General features: G+C 41.3%; 1 protein-coding gene across 1 annotated transcript; it reads left to right on the forward strand.

Annotated features, from left to right (window-relative positions):
* Positions 1-4776: 4776 nt before the first annotated feature.
* On the forward strand, positions 4777-11478 carry LOC143963892 (olfactory receptor 6N1-like). Its single transcript, XM_077473631.1, has 2 exons — positions 4777-5201; positions 10212-11478. Exons 1-2 carry the CDS (start codon positions 5156-5158, stop codon positions 11153-11155), a joined length of 990 nt encoding a protein of 329 aa, XP_077329757.1. The 5' UTR covers positions 4777-5155; the 3' UTR covers positions 11156-11478.
* Positions 11479-19039: the final 7561 nt, after the last annotated feature.

Raw genomic sequence — 19039 nt, forward strand, 5'->3', positions numbered from 1 at the left:
AATTTGCAACAGTCATGAGCTGAAAATTGTGTTTGTTTGATGAACAAAAAACTAAAACTATGTCCCTTTTTCATACACAGGAAGACCTCAGCCAGGACGAGGCTCTAGCAAGTGGCACAAAGGAGGAGGCGGGGGAAGGTGTCAGCCAGGAGGTGGCAGGGCCCAGTAACACCATGTCTCAGGTGCCTCCCCTCATCCTTCCATACAAAAGGCCCAGGAAGGGGACTAAAACAGAGGAGGCAGCACTGGCCCTCATCAAGGAGGCTAATGACGCCCTGAAATCCCCCCTCAATGCTGTAGAGGCCTATGGCTCTGCATAGCCTCAAATTTACAGCAAATCGAGGAGGGCCAATGGCGCAAATGTGAAAAAAAATGCAATGTCACAATTAACAAGGGACACCAACAACAAACTGTGAGGGCTTACCTAGGTTGGAGTCCATGGTGCAGAGATGTACACTCACCCTTGAAAATACACACAGCCCACGGTAACAAAGAGATAAGCTACCTGGGCTGTGAATCTGTGCACGGGGGCTTGACAGGATTAGCCAAGGGATCATCGAAGTAAAGCCGTTGTCCAGGATTCCAGAAGTCAGAATAAACAATATACAAGCCAGGGTCAGAAGCCGGAGTCAGTTTTGGAACACTGTAACTTGAACACAGGAACGCAGGAACACAAGAACCTTTGGCAACAAGAGACGATGAACTGACAAAGCTCTTAGCCCTTGTACATACGGTCGGACATTCTGACAACCAAATCCGTTGGATTTTGTCCGACGGATTTTGTCCTACGGATTTTGTCCGAAACTGTTGGATACACACAGTCGGACAAAGTTGTCAGAAAATCCGATTGTACATAACGTGATGACGTTATTTAGTTACGACGGGACTACGTTCACGCTAGTAGCCAATAGCTTTGGTCTAAGAATTTGATCTGAGCATGCGTGCCACTTTGTCCGTCGGAGTAGGCTACACATGATCGGAGTATGTTTGATCGGACCAGTTTGTCAGAAAATATTTCCAGCAAGTTGGAAAATTTGGTCCGACGGATATTCCGACGTAAACAGTCCGATGCATACCACACACAGTCGGAATATCCGACAAAACGGTCCGATAGGACACATTCCGACGGATTCTCTGACCGTGTGTACAAGGGCTTAGAGTGAAGCAATGCTTTATACACAGCTAATTAGGTAACCTGCCACAGCTGATCCAAGAGTGACAGTTACAAACAGAATTGGCCACAGTACTTATGCAAAACTAGGCATGGCTGGAAAGCAGACAGGACAGAACTGAGGTGTGGCTCAGAGGTAAAGAAACAGGAGAAAGAACAAACAGTCATTAGTTCAGAGCCACTTGGGGTGTGACCACACCTGGCCATCTAAAAGACATGGTAGGGACCGTGACACAAACAGGTTTACAAATACAACATAATAATGGTATTGTGGAAACGTGACATAAAAAAATAAAAAGGAGAGCACTAGAAAATAATCCAAAAATGTATATTAATGAAAAAAAGGACTTTACAAAAAAAACATAAATATTATGTAGATCTGGCTTAAATTAAAATAAAGATTATTCAGGAGATACCTAGAAATAATAAAAAAATAAGTTTGTGATAACTCTGTGTGAATATGAGCAGCAAAACAACTTCATTCTTCTAGCATTATATAAAGAAGAGAATGCGCGGCATTGAATTACCGATAGCATGTTCTCAATTTTCCCGATGGAAAAACTTTCTATCAATTTTTGGGTGGTGGGAATTCGAACAGCTAAATTCCGATGGAGCATACACACGGTCGCATTTTCCGATGAAAAGCTTGCATCGGTCTTTTTCTGGCTGAAATTCCGATCGTGTGTACGCGGCATTATTCTGACCTCTTCTCGACTAATTATCCGCCTATTTTGAAACAGATAACATCCTTACTAGGACAGTGGTCTAACCTCCCATTGTCATGGTTAGGTAAAATCAATTCAATAAAAATAACAATTTTACCAAAACTGTTATACCTGTTTAGAGTCCTACCAATCCAAATTCCTTCCTACTATCTAAGAATAGTCCAGAAAAGAACAACAACATTTGGTTGGGGTTCCTCCAAACCACGTATTCCCCTAAATACTTTATATCTCCCTAAAATAAAAAGAGACCTTGGCTTCCCAAATTATGCAAATTATTATAAATCAGCACATATTGCCAGTCTTGCCAAATACCATGCAGCACAGGAAATCCCTTTATGGGTGATCATAGAGGCATCAGAGTGTGACCCTCTCTCAATCTGAAATCTGTTATGACTTCACCCCAAAGACAGACGGGGTTTGCACAATCCTATCACCAAATATATAGCCGTATGGGATAAACTTAAATTTAAACATAACCTAGTATCTCCACATAATCCTTTACTATCATTCCTTAAAAATCCGGCTTTTTATCCAGCATGGGTCTCCCCTAAATCATTCAAAGCCTAGATATCATTAGACATTTTTAGGTTACATAAATTTGTCACTTCCAACTCTTTTCTCCCTTTTCCAACCTTATGTGATAAATATAACTTACCACATTCTGAATTGTTTAGATATCTCCAAATAAAAAACTTCTAAACATTCTTTACTAATACCAATACCTCTATGTCCCTATTTACTAACTTTGGATCTATATGTATGAAAGATCCCCACTCCAGAGGAATGATCTTAACCCTATACACCCAACTTTCTATCAATCCTGAAATGGAAAAACCATCCTTTGCACAGAAATGGGAGGAAGACCTAGGACGAACACTTGATATTGCCGACTGGTTGGAAATCTGGTCTATAACCAAACAAATATGTCCTAGCAATAGAAGCTAACTATAAAGTTTTAACTCGTTGGTACCTGGTACCCTCTAAAGTAGCCAAATTCGCATCTAACCATTCAGCTCAATGCTTCCGAGGTTGCTCTGATCCGGGTACACATCTACACATATGGTGGTCCTGTCCAATAGCTCAAATCTATTGGATAGAAATTTTTTAAATTGCATCCAGAATGTTTAAACAAAAAATACAACCAGATCCAACCATGGAAATACTCAATCTGAAACCAAATTTTATAACACCTAATCAATTCAAACTATTTGTTCAAAATTCTCACAGCTGCAAAACAAATTATTGCAAGGGCATGGAAGTCCCCTGTCCTGGTGATGGCTGAGGCAAAAAACACTTTCATGTCTCACGTTTAAATGATAGCGATTGAAAGAGACGAACTCCCCATATTTGAAAAACTATGGTACCCCTGGATAAAATATCACTTCCCACCAACATTTAATGAATCCGTTCTTCTGCCATGGTAGCTGATTTATGTATTAGATACTCATATACTTAGTTATTTGAGTGTCTAATTGCTTAGGAGACAATATATTTGAATTCATGGATACTTGAATATCCATACAGCTAGAATGTAACATGAGCGGGTTTTTTGATCGACCCTGTGGACTTCTTCACCTTTTTTCTCCTCTTTCTTTCTTTTCTTTCTTCACTTTTCATACTTTATCTTTCTTTTAAAACTCATTATTCTATGAAATATAAATATTATTTCCCATATATATATATATATATATATATATATATATATATATATATATATATATATGTGGTTTTACTCAATATTACAGTATGCATTTTTTTGGGGTATTTAAACCCATACTAAACCCCCAGACTTATTTGAATGATCAACTGTTTGTTATGTTGTTAATATATAATATACTGTTATTATTCATGTCATTGAACATACAATTAATAAAAACTTTTGACAAGGAAAACACTTGCCTATCTGTTTTTCTTCAAATAGGACAGTTTGTTTGTGAGTAGGCAGATACATTTCAAAAATACAAGGTCAAATTAACAAGGGACACCAACACCAACCTCCTTGAGCTTTAAAAATACAAGATAATAATGTTGTGGAAACTTGACACAAAAAAAAAATAATAATTATGGAGATGACTAGAAACTTTTTTAAAAATAGTCCAAAAAAAGTTCTTGATTAAAAAAAAAATGACAATAAATACTTCTAAACATTATTATGGCTTTTAAAAAAATATTATTCATGAGATCAGGAGAAATAATAAAGAAATACATTTGTGAGAACTCTGTGTGAATATGAGCAGCAAAACAACTTCATTCTTCTAGCATTATAAAGAAGAAAATAATGCGCTGCATTAAACTATTTAAAACATTTCAGCATGACGAATGTGCCATCTCCATTATGAACGGTAGTTTTACCAGACCGAGCACTTCCGTCTTGTACTTGAATCTGAGTATGCATGAGTTTTTTCACATCCAAACTGCATACACACGAACGTATTTTCGGATAGGAGCTTTTTCCAACCTGCTCTCAATCAAATGCTGCCAGCAAAAGTTTGATGGAACATACACACGGTCACATTTTCCAACCAAAACATTGCATCGGTCTTTTGCTAGCGGCATTTCCGATCGTGTGTATGCGACATTGGAATAGTTTTTACATTTTATAACGGAGTGCCTCGAGACTGTCCATCATTTTTAAAGGATGCCTTGAGACTGTCCTTAATTTTTAAAGGGAGCCTTGACTGAAAATAGTTAAGAAACATCTAAACCACCTTCAGAATCTTACAGGAAATATTAAAAATACTGAATTCAGTTCTATTAAAACTGTAGACACTCCAAGGAATACAAATTGTACACAAGGGATAAGTAGTCATTATTGCTATCATTAAAGCAGGAATATATAAAAGGTTCATGAACATTAATATTTTAGGACAAAAGAAAATATTGGAACAAACGAAGCTTGGAGCACATTTTTTCTATGTTTCTATTTTTTTTTTACTTTTTAGCACTGAATATTTTTTTTATCTCTGTTCCCAGGTCAAAAAATGTTTTGCTTTACTTTACAGACATTCCATAGCTACTACCGTTTTACTTCTTGCTTTTGTCAGTATTGTAAATTTGATTTTACACGGAGTTCATGGGAAAAAGCTAAGAAACAGTTCATGAATTGTAAAGTTATGTAAAATCGTTTTGATTGTGCACCAGATATACAGTAAATCCTGTTTAGGATGGATCCTGATTTTCTGAAATTATGGGGACAGTTAAAGTATTTTTGCCTGTTTGACAACAGTAAGGTTTATCACAGCGTTTTCCTTTTATAATAATGTTATCCAATTCAAAGAACATCTTTTTCTCTGATTTCAAGCCAGGTAATAAAATAACCCTTTTGACAGGTTGGGTGGTTTGTTAACAAGGTGATCTGTGTAATAACCCATGTTGTCCAGTTGTCACTAGAACAAATGTCTTAATTGGAAGATTTTTAACTACTCTTCTTCTGGTGGCAACTTACATTTTTTACTGTGGTCATCAGGTTTAGGGTGGAGCTCAGTGTTCAGTCTAAATGCAAGTTCGGACCAAACACTGACTGTTCAGATGATCTTCATACCATTGCAGGGCGAAAGCGATGTCAAAACGTCACTTCCGCCCATAGCTCTAAAAGTGACAAAATTGTATTTTATGTATTTTTTTATTGCATTTTTGTTTAAATATGTGATCTGAGGTCTTTTTGACAACCTGTAGAATTTTTTAAATGTCGCCTATGGAGATTTTTAAGGGCAAATGTTTGTCCCCATTCCACGAGTGGGCACAATTTTGAAACATGACATGTTGGGTATCAATTTACTTGGCCCAACATTGTCTTTCACAATCTAAAAAAAAATTGGGCTAACTTTACCGTTGTCTTATTTTTTAGTGCAAAAAAGTGTAGTTTTTTCAAAAAAAGTGTGCTTGTAAGACCTCTGCACAAATACGGTCTGAAAGAAAGTATTGCAGGGACAGCCATTTTATTCTCTAGGGTGTTAGAAAAAAAAATGTTTGGGAGTTCTAGCAAAAAACCTATTTTAACTTGTAAACACCAAATCTCAGAAAGAGGCTCAGTCCTTAAGTGGTTAACCCTCACTGGACCCCACCTGTTTGAATAACTTAAGACTAGAGGTCGACCGATATGGGTTTTTTCTCTGGCCGATGGCCGATATATGATGCCGATTTTTTTGGGCCAATATGTTAGGCCGATTTTTATTTTTATTTTTTTTTTATCCCCCTTCATCTCATAAAACCTAACAGACACCTTTCCCACTGGGGTGTTTTTTTTAGGCGCTTTTGGGCTAAAAATAGCGCCTGTAAAGTGCCTGCAAAACGGCTCCCCTGCAGTCTGTGTGAAAGACAGAGTGCTTTCACACGGAGGTGATGCACTGGCAGGATGTTAAAAAAAAAAGTCCTGCAAGCAGCACGTTTGGAGTGGTGTACACCACTTCTCCACCACTCCTGCCCATTGATATTAATGGGCACCACTGCCCAAGCGCATGCAATGCGATTTGGCAGCGGTGCTTCACGGGTGCATTTAACCTCTTCTTCGGCTGCTAGCTGGATTATATGCGCCCCACTAGCACCCGAATAGCACCGCTAAAATGATGGTAAAGCGCTGCTAAAACTAGCAACATTTTACCATCAACGCCTGCCCGCTCCAGTGTGCAAGCAGCCTATAAAGTAAAAACAAGTACTCAAAACTTTTGGACGAAAAAAAAAAATGGACTAACTTTACTGTTTTCGTTTTTTTTTTTTAAATCATTTAGTGTATTTTTTTTTCCCCCCAAAAAAATACATTTGAAAGACCTCTGCGCAAATGCCGTGTGACATAAAATGTTACAACAACCGCTAATTTATTCCCTAGGATCTCTGCTAAAAAATATATATACTTTTTGGGGGGTCTAAGTGATTTTCTGGCAGAAAATACAAGACTTTTACTTGTAAGCAACAAGTGTCAGAAAAGATTTAGTCTTTAAATGGTTAAACTGAGAACTTCTACACACACAGAGATGAGTTCATTCATTCAAGGGTAAACATTATATCTTTCTGTTCTTTTCTTGGCAGACTGCCCAGAGAGGAGGAAAGTCGTTTCTATGACGACTCAGGCAACTTACACTGACTTATATTACAGAAGTCATTTCAAAGTCCCGCTGTTCTAAATGGGCCTTTTTATCAGCTCAATCGGCCGATGCCGATTAATTAAAAAACGGCAAATATCGGCCGATATATCGGTCGACCTCTACTTAAGATCCATCTCCCTGCTCCCATTTGCCTCCAAGCTTTGTGAAGGCTTTGTCCACAACAGTACGAGCTCATACCTCACTGACAACCTTCTCAATCCCTTACAATCTGCCACAGCATTCCGCAGAAATTGCCATACTAAACTCACCAACAACCTTCTAACTGCCAAAACCAATTACCAGTACTCCATACTCATACTCTTGGACCTTTCTGTTACCTTCAACACAGTCCTCAACAAACTCCACTCCCTTTGCCTCCATGATTCTGCTCTTTCTTGAATCTCCTCCAACCTCAGCACACTCACAGTGTCACATACAACACCATCTCCTCTGCTCCTTTTCCTCTTTCTGCTGGGGTACCCCAAACCTCTGTCCTTGGGCCCCTCCTATCCTCTCTCTATACCTCCTTCCTGGGCCAATTAATAACCTCCTGGGGCTTCCAATACAACCTCTATGCTGACAACACCCAGATCTATCTCTCCAACTCATCAACTTACCCCCTCAATCTCCTCACATATCACAAACTTACTGATCAGTACAAATGTCACATCACTTTCTCAAACTCAATATTTCTAAAACTGAGCTTATAATATTTCCTTCTCCCCGATACCCTCCCCATGACTTTAGCATTGGGATCAATGGCATAACCATTGGTTCCTCCACACATGCCAAGGTGCTGGATGTAATCCTAGACTCTGACCTCTCCTACAGCCCCCACATCCAATCACTGGCTAAATCTTGCCACCTTAACCTCCGCAACATTTCCAGAATTCACCCCTTCCTGTCTAATGACACCTAAAACAACTTTTTCACTCCTTGGTCATTGCCCACCTTGACTACAGCAACTACCGTAACTCTCTCCTCACTGGCCTACCTTTACACAGGATATCCCCCTTCAGTCTATTATGAATGCTGCTGCCAGACAAATACACCTTGCTAACTGATCCGTCACTGCTGCTCCTCTCTGCCAAACCCTTCACTAGCTTCCCCTACTCCACCATATACAATTCAAAATACTAGCCCAGTTACATCACCAGCCTCATCTGCAGATATCACCCAAATTGTTCTCTAATAATGGTAGCACACACGCATTCAAACATTATTATTATTATTATTATTATTATTATTATTATACACGATTTATATAGCACCAACAGTTTACGCAGCACTTTACAATGTATAGGGGGGGAACAACACCATTACAGTACAGTTCAATACAAAGGGTACAGGAGGGCCTGGCTTGTAGAGCTTACATTCTAAAGGGAGGGCGTGGTACAAAAGGTAATAGCTGCAGAGAATGATTTGATGGGGGTGGCTCGGGGACAGTTGTTAGGTGGGTGTGGGATAGGCTTCCCTGAATAAATGATTTTTCAGGGATCTCCTAAAGGTGGACAGGATAGGGGCTGATCAGATATACCGGGGCAGGTAGTTCCAGAGGATGGGAGAGGCTCTGGAGAAGTCTTGAAGGCGAGCATGGGAAGCGGTAACAAGGGAGCTAGAGAGCAGGAGGTCCTGGGAGGAGCGGAGGCGACGATTTGGGCGATATCTGTAGATGAGGTTGGTGATGTAGATGGGGGTGATGTTGTGAACGGCCCTGTAAGTTATGGTTAGCATTTTGAATTTTACACGGTGGGGTAGGAGAAGCCAGTGAGGGGATTGGCAGAGAGGAGCAGCAGTCACCGATCGGTTAGTGAGGTGTATTAGTCTAGCAGCAGAATTCATAATAGACTGAAGGGGGGATAGCCTGCTTAAGGGTAGGCCATTAAGGAGAGAGTTGCAGTAGTCAAGGTGGGAAATAATCAAGGAGTGAATAAGTTGCTTTGTGGTGTCCAGGGCCGTCTTTAATATTGATTGGACCCTGGGCAAAACTTTTCTTGGGGCCCCATCTAGCAGCTAGACTCAAAATCTGTTTACTGAATCAGAGGTAGCTATTGCGATTGGTTGCCAGAGGTTACAATGTATCATTACCGCTCACTGACTGGTTGCTAGAGGTTACAGCACACATTACAGCTCACTGATTAGTTGCTAGAGGTTACAGCACATGATTTCTGCTTGTTGATTGGTTGCTAGAGATTACTGTGGATATGACCTCAGGGGCGATGATATCCCCTATTTATATATGAATGCTGCCACTATTTACATATGAATGCTGGTAATTTACATGTAAATTCGGGGTCTGCAGGTGAGTCATCTTTACACAACAATAAGGCAGAGCTGGGCAGCATTAATTGCAGCACTTCACACTGAGATATTGGGACACAGCACATGACTAAAACCTCAGAGGACGAGGGAATTTAAACCAGGATAGTTGGCAAGTATGAGGCAGCCACTTTGGGCCCCACAATGATGGCAGGGCCCAGGGCAGCTGCCCCTTTTGCCCTGCCTTAAAAATTGCCCTGGTGGTGTCATTAGTCAGAAAGGGTAGGATTGTGGAGATTAAGGTGGCAGGATTTAGCCAGTGATTGGATATGGGGGCTGAAGGACAGGTCAAAGTCATGGATTACACCCAGAATCCTGGCATGTGTGAAGGGACCAATGGTTGTGTTGTTGATATTAATGGGGAAGTCACAGGGGGGACTGTGAAGGAAGAAATATAACAAGCTTAGTTTTAGAAAGATTGAGTTTGAGGAAGTGGTGTGACATCAATGCACATCATGATGTTGACTGACAGTAACATATTCCAGTGTATAATAAAAGTTTCCAGACTACCACCCTACCTATCAGTGCTTTCCAGATGGATTTCCATTGTTCTATCCTCTGTACAGTTTGCTTATGCTTTTTAATTTGAATTGTATATATACAGTTCCCCCATTCTGGTTCTTTACTCCTATTACTGAACTAGTGTGTCATATGTAGAGAAGGCAGGTTGTCTCTTTCAGTCTATCTGCTCTCAGCCTTGGGGGACCTTTTGTGAAAATAACATTTCCCTTGTTAGAATACTATTAGGGGTAGCAGTCAACTTGGGTAGGTTGTTAGTAGAACAAGACAGTTCATCTAGAAGCAGAAAGTTTTATCTTGACCCTGCCTATAGCATACTTTATAATCATAATTTCAACATCAACATTTGGTAAAAATGAAATGGTGTAGATCATTAAATTATTTCTGCTTTTGCAGCCACAAAAATGAATATGGATAATGAAAACGGGACAACAGTAAATGAATTATTTTTTCTGGGGTTCCCCGGACTTGGTGATTTCAGAGTTTATCTCTTTATTCTCATATTGTCCACATATACCGTGACAATGCTCCTTGATATTATGATTATAATATTAGTGTCAACCAGGCAAAGTCTACATTCCCCCATGTACATGTTTCTCCAGAATTTCTTGTTTTCAGAAATGTGTTTAGTGACTTTTATTGTCCCCAATATGTTACGTATCATATGGATGGATGGAGCCACCATTTCTGTAACTGGATGCATCACTCAGAGCTACTTGTTTGTGTCTTCAGGTTCTTCTGAATGTTACCTTCTCACTGCAATGTCCTATGACCGATACTTGGCCATATGTAAACCTTTACATTATAACACAATAATGGACCACACCCTTCAATATTTTCTTGTTATCGTTTGCTGGATGTTGGGTTTCCTTTTGCCATTGATCCCGCTGAGTCTTTTAATAATGCTCAAGTTCTGTGGCTATCATGTCATTGACCATTACTTCTGTGACCTTGCTCCTTTTGTGAATATTGCTTGTTCAGATACTTCTGCCCTGCAAATAGATATTTTTGTTCTAACCATTCCCGTAGTTGCTGTTCCATTTGTTTTAATCATTGTAAGTTATTTGTGCATATGTGTTGCTATACTCAGGATGCCGTCTATCGGCAGTAGGAAGAAAGCCTTCTCTACCTGTAGCAACCACTTATTGGTGGTGGGTATGTTTTTTGGAGCCGCGCTATTAAATTATTTCATTCCAGTAAAAGAACATTCAGTAGCCATCAACAAAATGTTATCAATTATATTTACTGTAGTAACACCATTGTTCAATCCTATTATATACAATCTGAGGAATCAGGATATGCATGCTGTCATATTCACTTATATACAGTGGTGGAAATGAAGATCACACTACTTCTGAATAATATTAGAATTATTGTAAAATTTGACTCATCAAGTAATTTCCTTCTCTGATCAAACCTTGTGAAAAATATTCACAGAATTTTCAGCGTAAAGCGATTTATGTTCAATTTGTATGTGTTTTCATTTACAGTAGGATTGTTTCAATAGCTTAAAGTGTATCTGCACCCAGAATACAAACATAAAATTCTATATTTTTAAACCTCAGATTTCACTACAGAGAATAGCTGTGGCGCTCATTTAAATGTATAAGTATTGTTTCATTGCTTATGACATTTATATGTATGTCTTTTAAGATTGTACACACCCTACTAATTAAATAAAGAATATATCAAAAAAAAAAAATATATATATATATATATATATATATATATATGAAGCACTAACCCCCAAAGGAGCTGCTGGTTTTATTCAGGCTTACCGTTAACTCACCTACTCGCCTCTTCATTTTAGGGGGATCCCATTGGAAAGTAGCCCAAATGATGATGAATCTGACACTTAGTCTTTTTTTGAAGATTTATTTAGGGATAACACAAAGAAAGAAAGAAAACACAGTCCTTCAATAGAGGGTTAGAGGATAAAGGGGAGTTCAGGCACCTAGTAATTGCGGGTTAGAGGTATTAATCAGATCCAGAGGACAAACAGCTCCACAAACTGGATTCAGCAATCACCGGATAGGCCCCTCTCACTTGACCTAGCAGCCGATGAGATACCCAACAAAGTCTCTGCCATAGACTTGTCAATTGAACTTAGAAATCTTGAGAGTTTTAGAAGAACTACCATACGGTACCAGATTCTTTCAGCCGACCCGGCCATACTGTATGGCTATTGATCCGGGTTGCATCCTCCAACTGAGTTTCCAGGCACCTTCAGAGACACCAGCCTTGCGCTCGGTCCTCCACTGGTGAAGTCCTCCCCTGGATCCTCCATTTTTCTTGGCTTCTCCCCGCAGATGAGACAGCACAAGACCACCCCTGGATCAGCAGGCCCCAAGACATTCATGGGCCTATACTCTCAGTTGCAAAGCCTCAGGGTAGCCGGCCCGAGGTGCAGAACCATGTGACACAGGTCCCAGGCCAGGAGGGCCATGAAGTCGGGATAGCGGACCCCAAAACAGGGACTCGGAAACAGACCCACAAAAGTGGTGTCGGTACCTTAAATACCCTCTCAGAGAATGCACAGCAGGGAAACCACACCCACTGAGCTATTTCCGAGCAAGAGGTGCCATTCAATGCATCCAGGCTGCTGCATTTCCACACTTACTGGCGGTGACAGCGACACCTACGGTCAAGGGGGAGTCAGGGCAACCCAGCTGGACTGATACAGAAACCAGAACTTTTAGAGAGAATTAGTCTGAGCCAAACTACAGCTTCAGACAATTAAATTTGAAAAAATAATAGCATCTGCCCATCAGGAACAGGGCGCTACATCCTCCCCCCTCCTCATTAGACAATGTCCCCATCATCTGGAAAAATAAAGACTTTCAGTCTTGAAAGTCTGGTACCTGAACTCAAAACTTGGATAGGGAAGGGAAAAGGAAAAGGTAAAACTAACACACAATATATTTGAACAATTTCACATGCAAACAAGTCACATAACCCATAACTCCCATCCCCTAATTATCTAAACCACCCACTCTCCAGCAGCTTGATAGCGGATTTTGTTGCATTCCTAAAACAAAACAGAAAACAGAAGCATATAAAATGTGCAACTATAAGAAGCAAAGCCCCATTTAACAAAAAAAATGAAATTACACTTTCTTTCCAATATATTTAACTGTGTGTCTAAATGCAGTAGTCCAACCTGTTGTGAAAACCTCCACCATCTAGTGGCGAAAGCATTGAAAAACAAGTCCTTTATACAAGTACTGTGGCCGGCAGATAGTCTTGATCTTTCCAGGAACCCTAACGCTATCTAGCTAGTCCCCACAGTCCTTGTATTTTAAGAAAAAGTTCCTCCATTAGAACTGGCACTAAAGAAAAGGTCAAGGTGATACATCACCAATAGAAACGGGGATCTGGCAAAGTTATGGCTTTCCCCTTGGCATCCACAGTTGTTATGAAGTATACAATGTTGTCGTTTCCCGGCCAGCAAATAATTGTTTTGTTTGCACGAATGTGTCTCCCGTAACTCCAGTGTTGAAGACACCCCGTGAAAAGATCATCCATAGTTGGAGAACATCCTAGCTTCCTAAAAGGTTTTGGCACTTTCAAATAGTTCCAAACATCATCGGCTTACCAATGTTCTCTATGCTGTTCAATCTCTTGCATTATTTCCTTAGGTACGTAGGGAAATTCCAGCCCATACTCGGTAGCTACCCATTTATTTAGCAACCGCTGTGATCGGGCAAGTCTAGGCAGGGATCGGGCACTTTCCAATCCAGGAGGCACACATAAGTTAGGAGATTTCTGTACCATGGCATAGGCAGGCGACTCCCTAATGGACACTGGGGTTCCCACCTGAGGCGATGCCCCCCCGAGTTCAATGTTAGCCAACCAGACACATTACATGTTGAGGCAACATCGTCAGCATTTGCCCACAACATCTCTTAGGACATGGTCTCAAACAAGTCATTGTCCCCAGATATGTCCGACAAAGAGTCTATCTCAGAGTCCCGTAACTCTTCTGCCGGTAGATATCTACAAACAGTCCCACTAGGTTAATTTTCCCCAGAGTTCTCACCCGTTCCTGTAGTGGACTCCTCGGGAGCTATCACTTTCTCCGGATCTGGTCCAGGCAATTTCTGAGGCAGACCTTGACCGAGGTCCCAGGAAGCTTTCACGTATCCCACTTTCTTTTGAGTATATGCAGGAAAGCGAGTGGTGGTGGAAGGAGAAGCTTCCACGATGTCTACGGTTGTTCCTCTGATGGCAGTAACAGTACCACCTCTCTCAGTACCACTGATTGTAGCAGTTGGTTTTGAAGATGTAGGCCCGGCCACAGGAGTAAATGTAGCGGTCTCCTTGGTGGCAATGCCCATAGCCCAGTCCATCCTATAGGCACGAGGTGGAACGGTAGGTTGCTCCACTGTGAACAAGTACTCCTTGCAATGCATACATCAGACAAATGGACAGGGGTTTGCGACCAGTCCCTCACACCTATTGCACAGCATGCCCAAGGCCTCAACATCTCCTGTAGTATACAGTATGAAACGCCCCTGTGGTCTCAGGTAAATCCCTGTATCTGTCAGCAGAGTTCCAGGCAGTCTGATACTCATAGTGGTACCCCCAGAGAACATTCTGGGTCCCTTAACAGACGGTGGTCCTGGCACTCGAAACATTTTCTCAGCGAAAGATGAACTCTTCCTTTCAGCGTCTTGACACAGATACGCCGTGCCTCGTGCAGTAAGTAGACAGAGAAAACTCCTCCTACTGGCTCCTCTGGTCATGTAACTCGCAATTTTCTTGACTCCGCCCACAGCTCACGCGCCAGGTAGTGACCCGCAATTAGCCCATTATGAAGAAAATATGGAACAGTCCAGAACCCTCTATTGTGTAGACTTCCAAAAACAGTTTCCTCGAATTATGAAAGGTAACGTCAAATCCCGGACAAACGAGCCCCCACATGTAGCACTAACCCCCGAAGGAGCTGCTGGTTTTATTCAGGCTTACCATTACCTCCCCTGCTCGCCTCTTTGTCTTGGGGGGGTCCCATTGGAAAGTAGCCCAAATGATGATGAATCCGACGCTTAGTCCTTTTTTGAAGATGTATTTAGGGATAACAAAGAAAGAAAGAAAACACAGTCCTTCAATAGAGGGTTAAGAGGATAAAGGGGAGTTCAGGCACCTAGTAATTGTGGGTTAGAGGTATTAGTCTGATCCAGAGGACAAACAGCTCCACAGACTGTATCCAGCAATCACCTGATAGGCCCCTCTCACTTGACATAGCAGCCGATGAGATGCCCAACAAAGTCTCTGCCACAGACTTGTCAATTGAACTTAGAAATCTTGAGAGTTTTAGAAGAACTACCATACAGTACCATATTCTTTCAGCTGACCTGGCGATACTGTATGGCTATTGATCCGAGTTGCATCCTCCAACTGAGTTTCCAGGCTCCTCCAGAGACACCAGCCTTGCGCGTGGTCCTCCACCGGAGAAGTCCTCCCCTGGATCCTCCAGTTTTCTTGGCTTCTCCCCGCAGGCAAGACAGCACAGGACCACCCCTGGACCAGCCGCCTCCAAGACATTCATGGACCTATACTCTCAGTTGCAAAGTCTCAGGCCAGCTGGCCCAGAGGCGCAGAACCATGTAACACAGGCCCCAGGCCAGGAGGGCCATGAGGTCGGGATAGCAGACTCCAGGACAGGAAATTGGAAACAGACCCACAAAAAATGGTGTCGGTACCTTAAATACCCTCTCCCAGCAGGGAAACCACACCCACTGAGCTATTTATGAGCAAGAAGTGGCATTCAATGCATCCAGCCTGCTGCATTTCCACACTTACCAGCGGCGACAGCGACACCTATGGTCAAGTGGAAATCAGTGCAACCCAGCTGAACTGGTACAGAAACCAGAACTTTTAGAGAGATTTAGTTTGAGCCAAACTACAGCTTCAGACAATTAAATTTGAAAAAATAATAGTGTCTGCCCATCAGGAGCAGGACACTACACACATATATATATATACAGTGGTGTGAAAAAGTGTTTGCCCCCTTCCTCATTTCCTGTTCCTTTGCATGTTTGTCACACTTAAGTGTTTCGGAACATCAAACCAATTTAAACAATAGTCAAGGACAACACAAGTAAACACAAAATGCAATTTGTAAATGAAGGTGTTTATTATTAAAGGTGAAAAAAATCCAAACCATCATGGCCCTGTGTGAAAAAGTGATTGCCCCCCTTGTTAAAACATACTATAACTGTGGTTGTCCACACCTGAGTTCAATTTCTCTAGCCACACCCAGGCCTGATTATTGCCACACCTGTTCACAATCAAAGCATCACTTAAAAAGGAGCTGCTTGACACAGTAAGGTCCACCAGAAGATCCTTAAAAGCTACACATCATGCCGAGACCCAAAGAAATTCAGGAACAATTGAGAAAGAAAGTAATTGAGATCTATCAGTCTGGAAAGGGTTATAAAGCCATTTCCAAAGCTTTGGGAATCCAGCGAACCACAGTGAGAGCCATTATCCACAAATGGCGAAGACATGGAACAGTGGTGAACCTTCCCAGGAGTGGCCGGCCGCCCAAAATTACCCCAAGAGCGCAGCGACGACTCATCCAAGAGGTCACAAAAGACCCCACAACAACGTCCAAGGAACTGCAGGCCTCACTTGCCTCAGTTAAGGTCAGAGTTCATGCCTCCACCATCAGGAAAAGACTGGGCAAAAATGGCCTGCATGGCAGAGTTCCAAGGAGAAAACCACTGCTGAGCAAAAAGAACATCAAAGCTCGTCTCAATTTCTCCACAACACATCTTGATGATCCCCAAGACTTTTGGGACAACATTCTGTGGACCGATGAGACAAAAGTGGAACTCTTTGGAAGGTGTGTGTCCAAGTATATCTGGCGTAGAAGGAACACTGCATTTCATAAAAAGAACATTATACCAACAGTAAAATATGGTGGTGGTAGTGTGATGGTCAGGGGCTGTTTTGCTGCTTCAGGACCTGGAAGACTTGCCGTGATAAAAGGAACTATGAATTCAGCTGTCTACCAAGAGATCCTGAAGGAGAATGTCCGACCATCTGTTCGTGTACTCAAGCTGAAACGAACTTGGGTTCTGCAGCAGGACAATGATCCTAAACACACCAGCAAGTCCACCACCGAATGGCTGAAGAAAAACAAAATGAAGACTTTGGAGTGGCCTAGCCAAAGTCCTGACCTGAATCCTATTGAGATGTTGTGGTATGACCTTAAAAAGGCCATTCATGCTCGAAAACCCTCTAATGTAACTGAATTAGGACAATTCTGCAAAGATGAGTGGGCCAAAATTCCTCCAGGACGCTGTAAAAGCCTTATTGCACGTTATCGCAGACGCTTGGTTGCAGTTGTTGCTGCTAAGGGTGGCCCAACCAGTTATTAGGTTTAGGGGGCAATCACTTTTTCACACAGGGCCATGATGGTTTGGATTTTTTTTCACCTTTAATAATAAACATCTTCATTTACAAATTGCATTTTGTGTTTACTTGTGTTGTCCTTGACTATTGTTTAAATTGGTTTGATGTTCCGAAACACTTAAGTGTGACAAACATGCAAAGGAACAGGAAATGAGGAAGGGGGCAAACACTTTTTCACACCACTGTATATATATATATATATATATATATATATATATATATGAAGCATACAAGTAAAAGGTAATATGACACTTTAAGTGTGAACTCAATGAAATAGACAAGAATAGCAGAGGAAACAGCTGCAGGAGGAGGAATAGGAGAGTAGGAGAGGAAACAACCAAAGGACTTGCTTGGAATGGAAACCTGTTGTATGGTTATTTTTCCTTTTTGTATTGAAGCATGAGGGGGAGAGTCAGGTGCATACAAAATAGGAATTAATACAATGAATACAATTAATACAAACAAGGATAGATAAGAAAGGGAGAAAGCAAGCGATTGGGGTGAAAGGTGAGAAAAAGAGGACACAGGGAGGTGGGAAAGGAGTTATCCCAAGATGTGTTATTGGGATCCCACTCCAGGATCTGTGAGGAGAAAAATAGAGGTTCCAACAAAGTACGCTAGTCATTTGAAACGCATCACCTGTTTCCCCCTACCTGTACTATTTCAGTGCTGTTGTTTTTATTACTTTGAAAATAAACATTATTGCATTGTGTATGGGAGTGCGACCATCCTTTGTTTTTACATACTTGCTTCTGTTGCAGTGACAGGTCTTGCCTACCCTCCTGGAGCAGCCAAACTCGTTGGCTTTCAAACAGGAAAATAAAGTTGTTCAGGAATGTATCCCAGTAGTAATAAGTGTGAAGATAGGCTTCACATTTATTTTGGGTGGCGTGTATAAGGTCCTCCATCCTTATAGTTTCTTCCACTTTGTTGACCCACATGGAAATCTTGGGTGGGACAGGGTCTTTCCATCTAAGGGGAATCCAGGTCTTGGCCGCATATAATAAGTGATGTGAGACTGATTTATGGTAAGGTCTAAAGGGTACATCTGAACTGTGCAGCAGGAAAAAAGCCTCTGGAATTGTATAATCTGTTAATTTTGGGATACTGTTCTAATTCCATTCCAAAAGGCTCAGAGTGCCTTCTACTGAACTGCAATAACAGCAAGTATCTGGAATATTAGGGTAGGCTATATGAAGAAGAGCAGAGATTCTATACGACCTGGTAAGGAGTTTCTTGTAAGGGGGTACTCTTTGAGGACTGCAATGAGAAGAGTATGGGTATTTGACATTGATCCTTGGTGAAAGTGAGTCTAATTTTAGATTCCCAAACAAGAAAAAATGGGGCCTTCTGTTCCTGGAGGGAATCAATCAAGATGGCATAGAGGGCACATAGAGAGGAAATGTGAGCCAGTGTGCTTTTGTTTTAAAAAATATGAAGGTCAAAGATCCAGAGAGCGAGCCTGGAAGAAATCTGGGATTGTTAGCAATCAGGTAAAGTGGGGAGGTTGGTGAGGATATGGCATATTTAACAAAGGCTACTGAGCAAGAAAGTCAGTGAAAGTTTGATCAAGAGCTATTCATTGTTATAAAGAGATGTACCTACACCAGTCATATACAGTTGACATGCTTGATAGTAGATTAGTATGTTGGGAAGTGCCAAACCACCTCTGGATTTGGGCCATATCAAAAGGTGACAATTGAGTCTAGGGTGAATGTTAGACAAAATAAAATTATTTAACATGGTATTAACCTTTTTGAGAAAATATGGGCACAGTAATAGGGAGCTCCTGGAAGAGATAGAGG

This window comes from Lithobates pipiens, unplaced genomic scaffold, assembly GCF_037356315.1.
Source record: "Lithobates pipiens isolate NorthernLeopardFrog02 unplaced genomic scaffold, aLitPip1_a1.2 Scaffold_8, whole genome shotgun sequence".
NCBI classification, from domain to species: domain Eukaryota; kingdom Metazoa; phylum Chordata; class Amphibia; order Anura; family Ranidae; genus Lithobates; species Lithobates pipiens.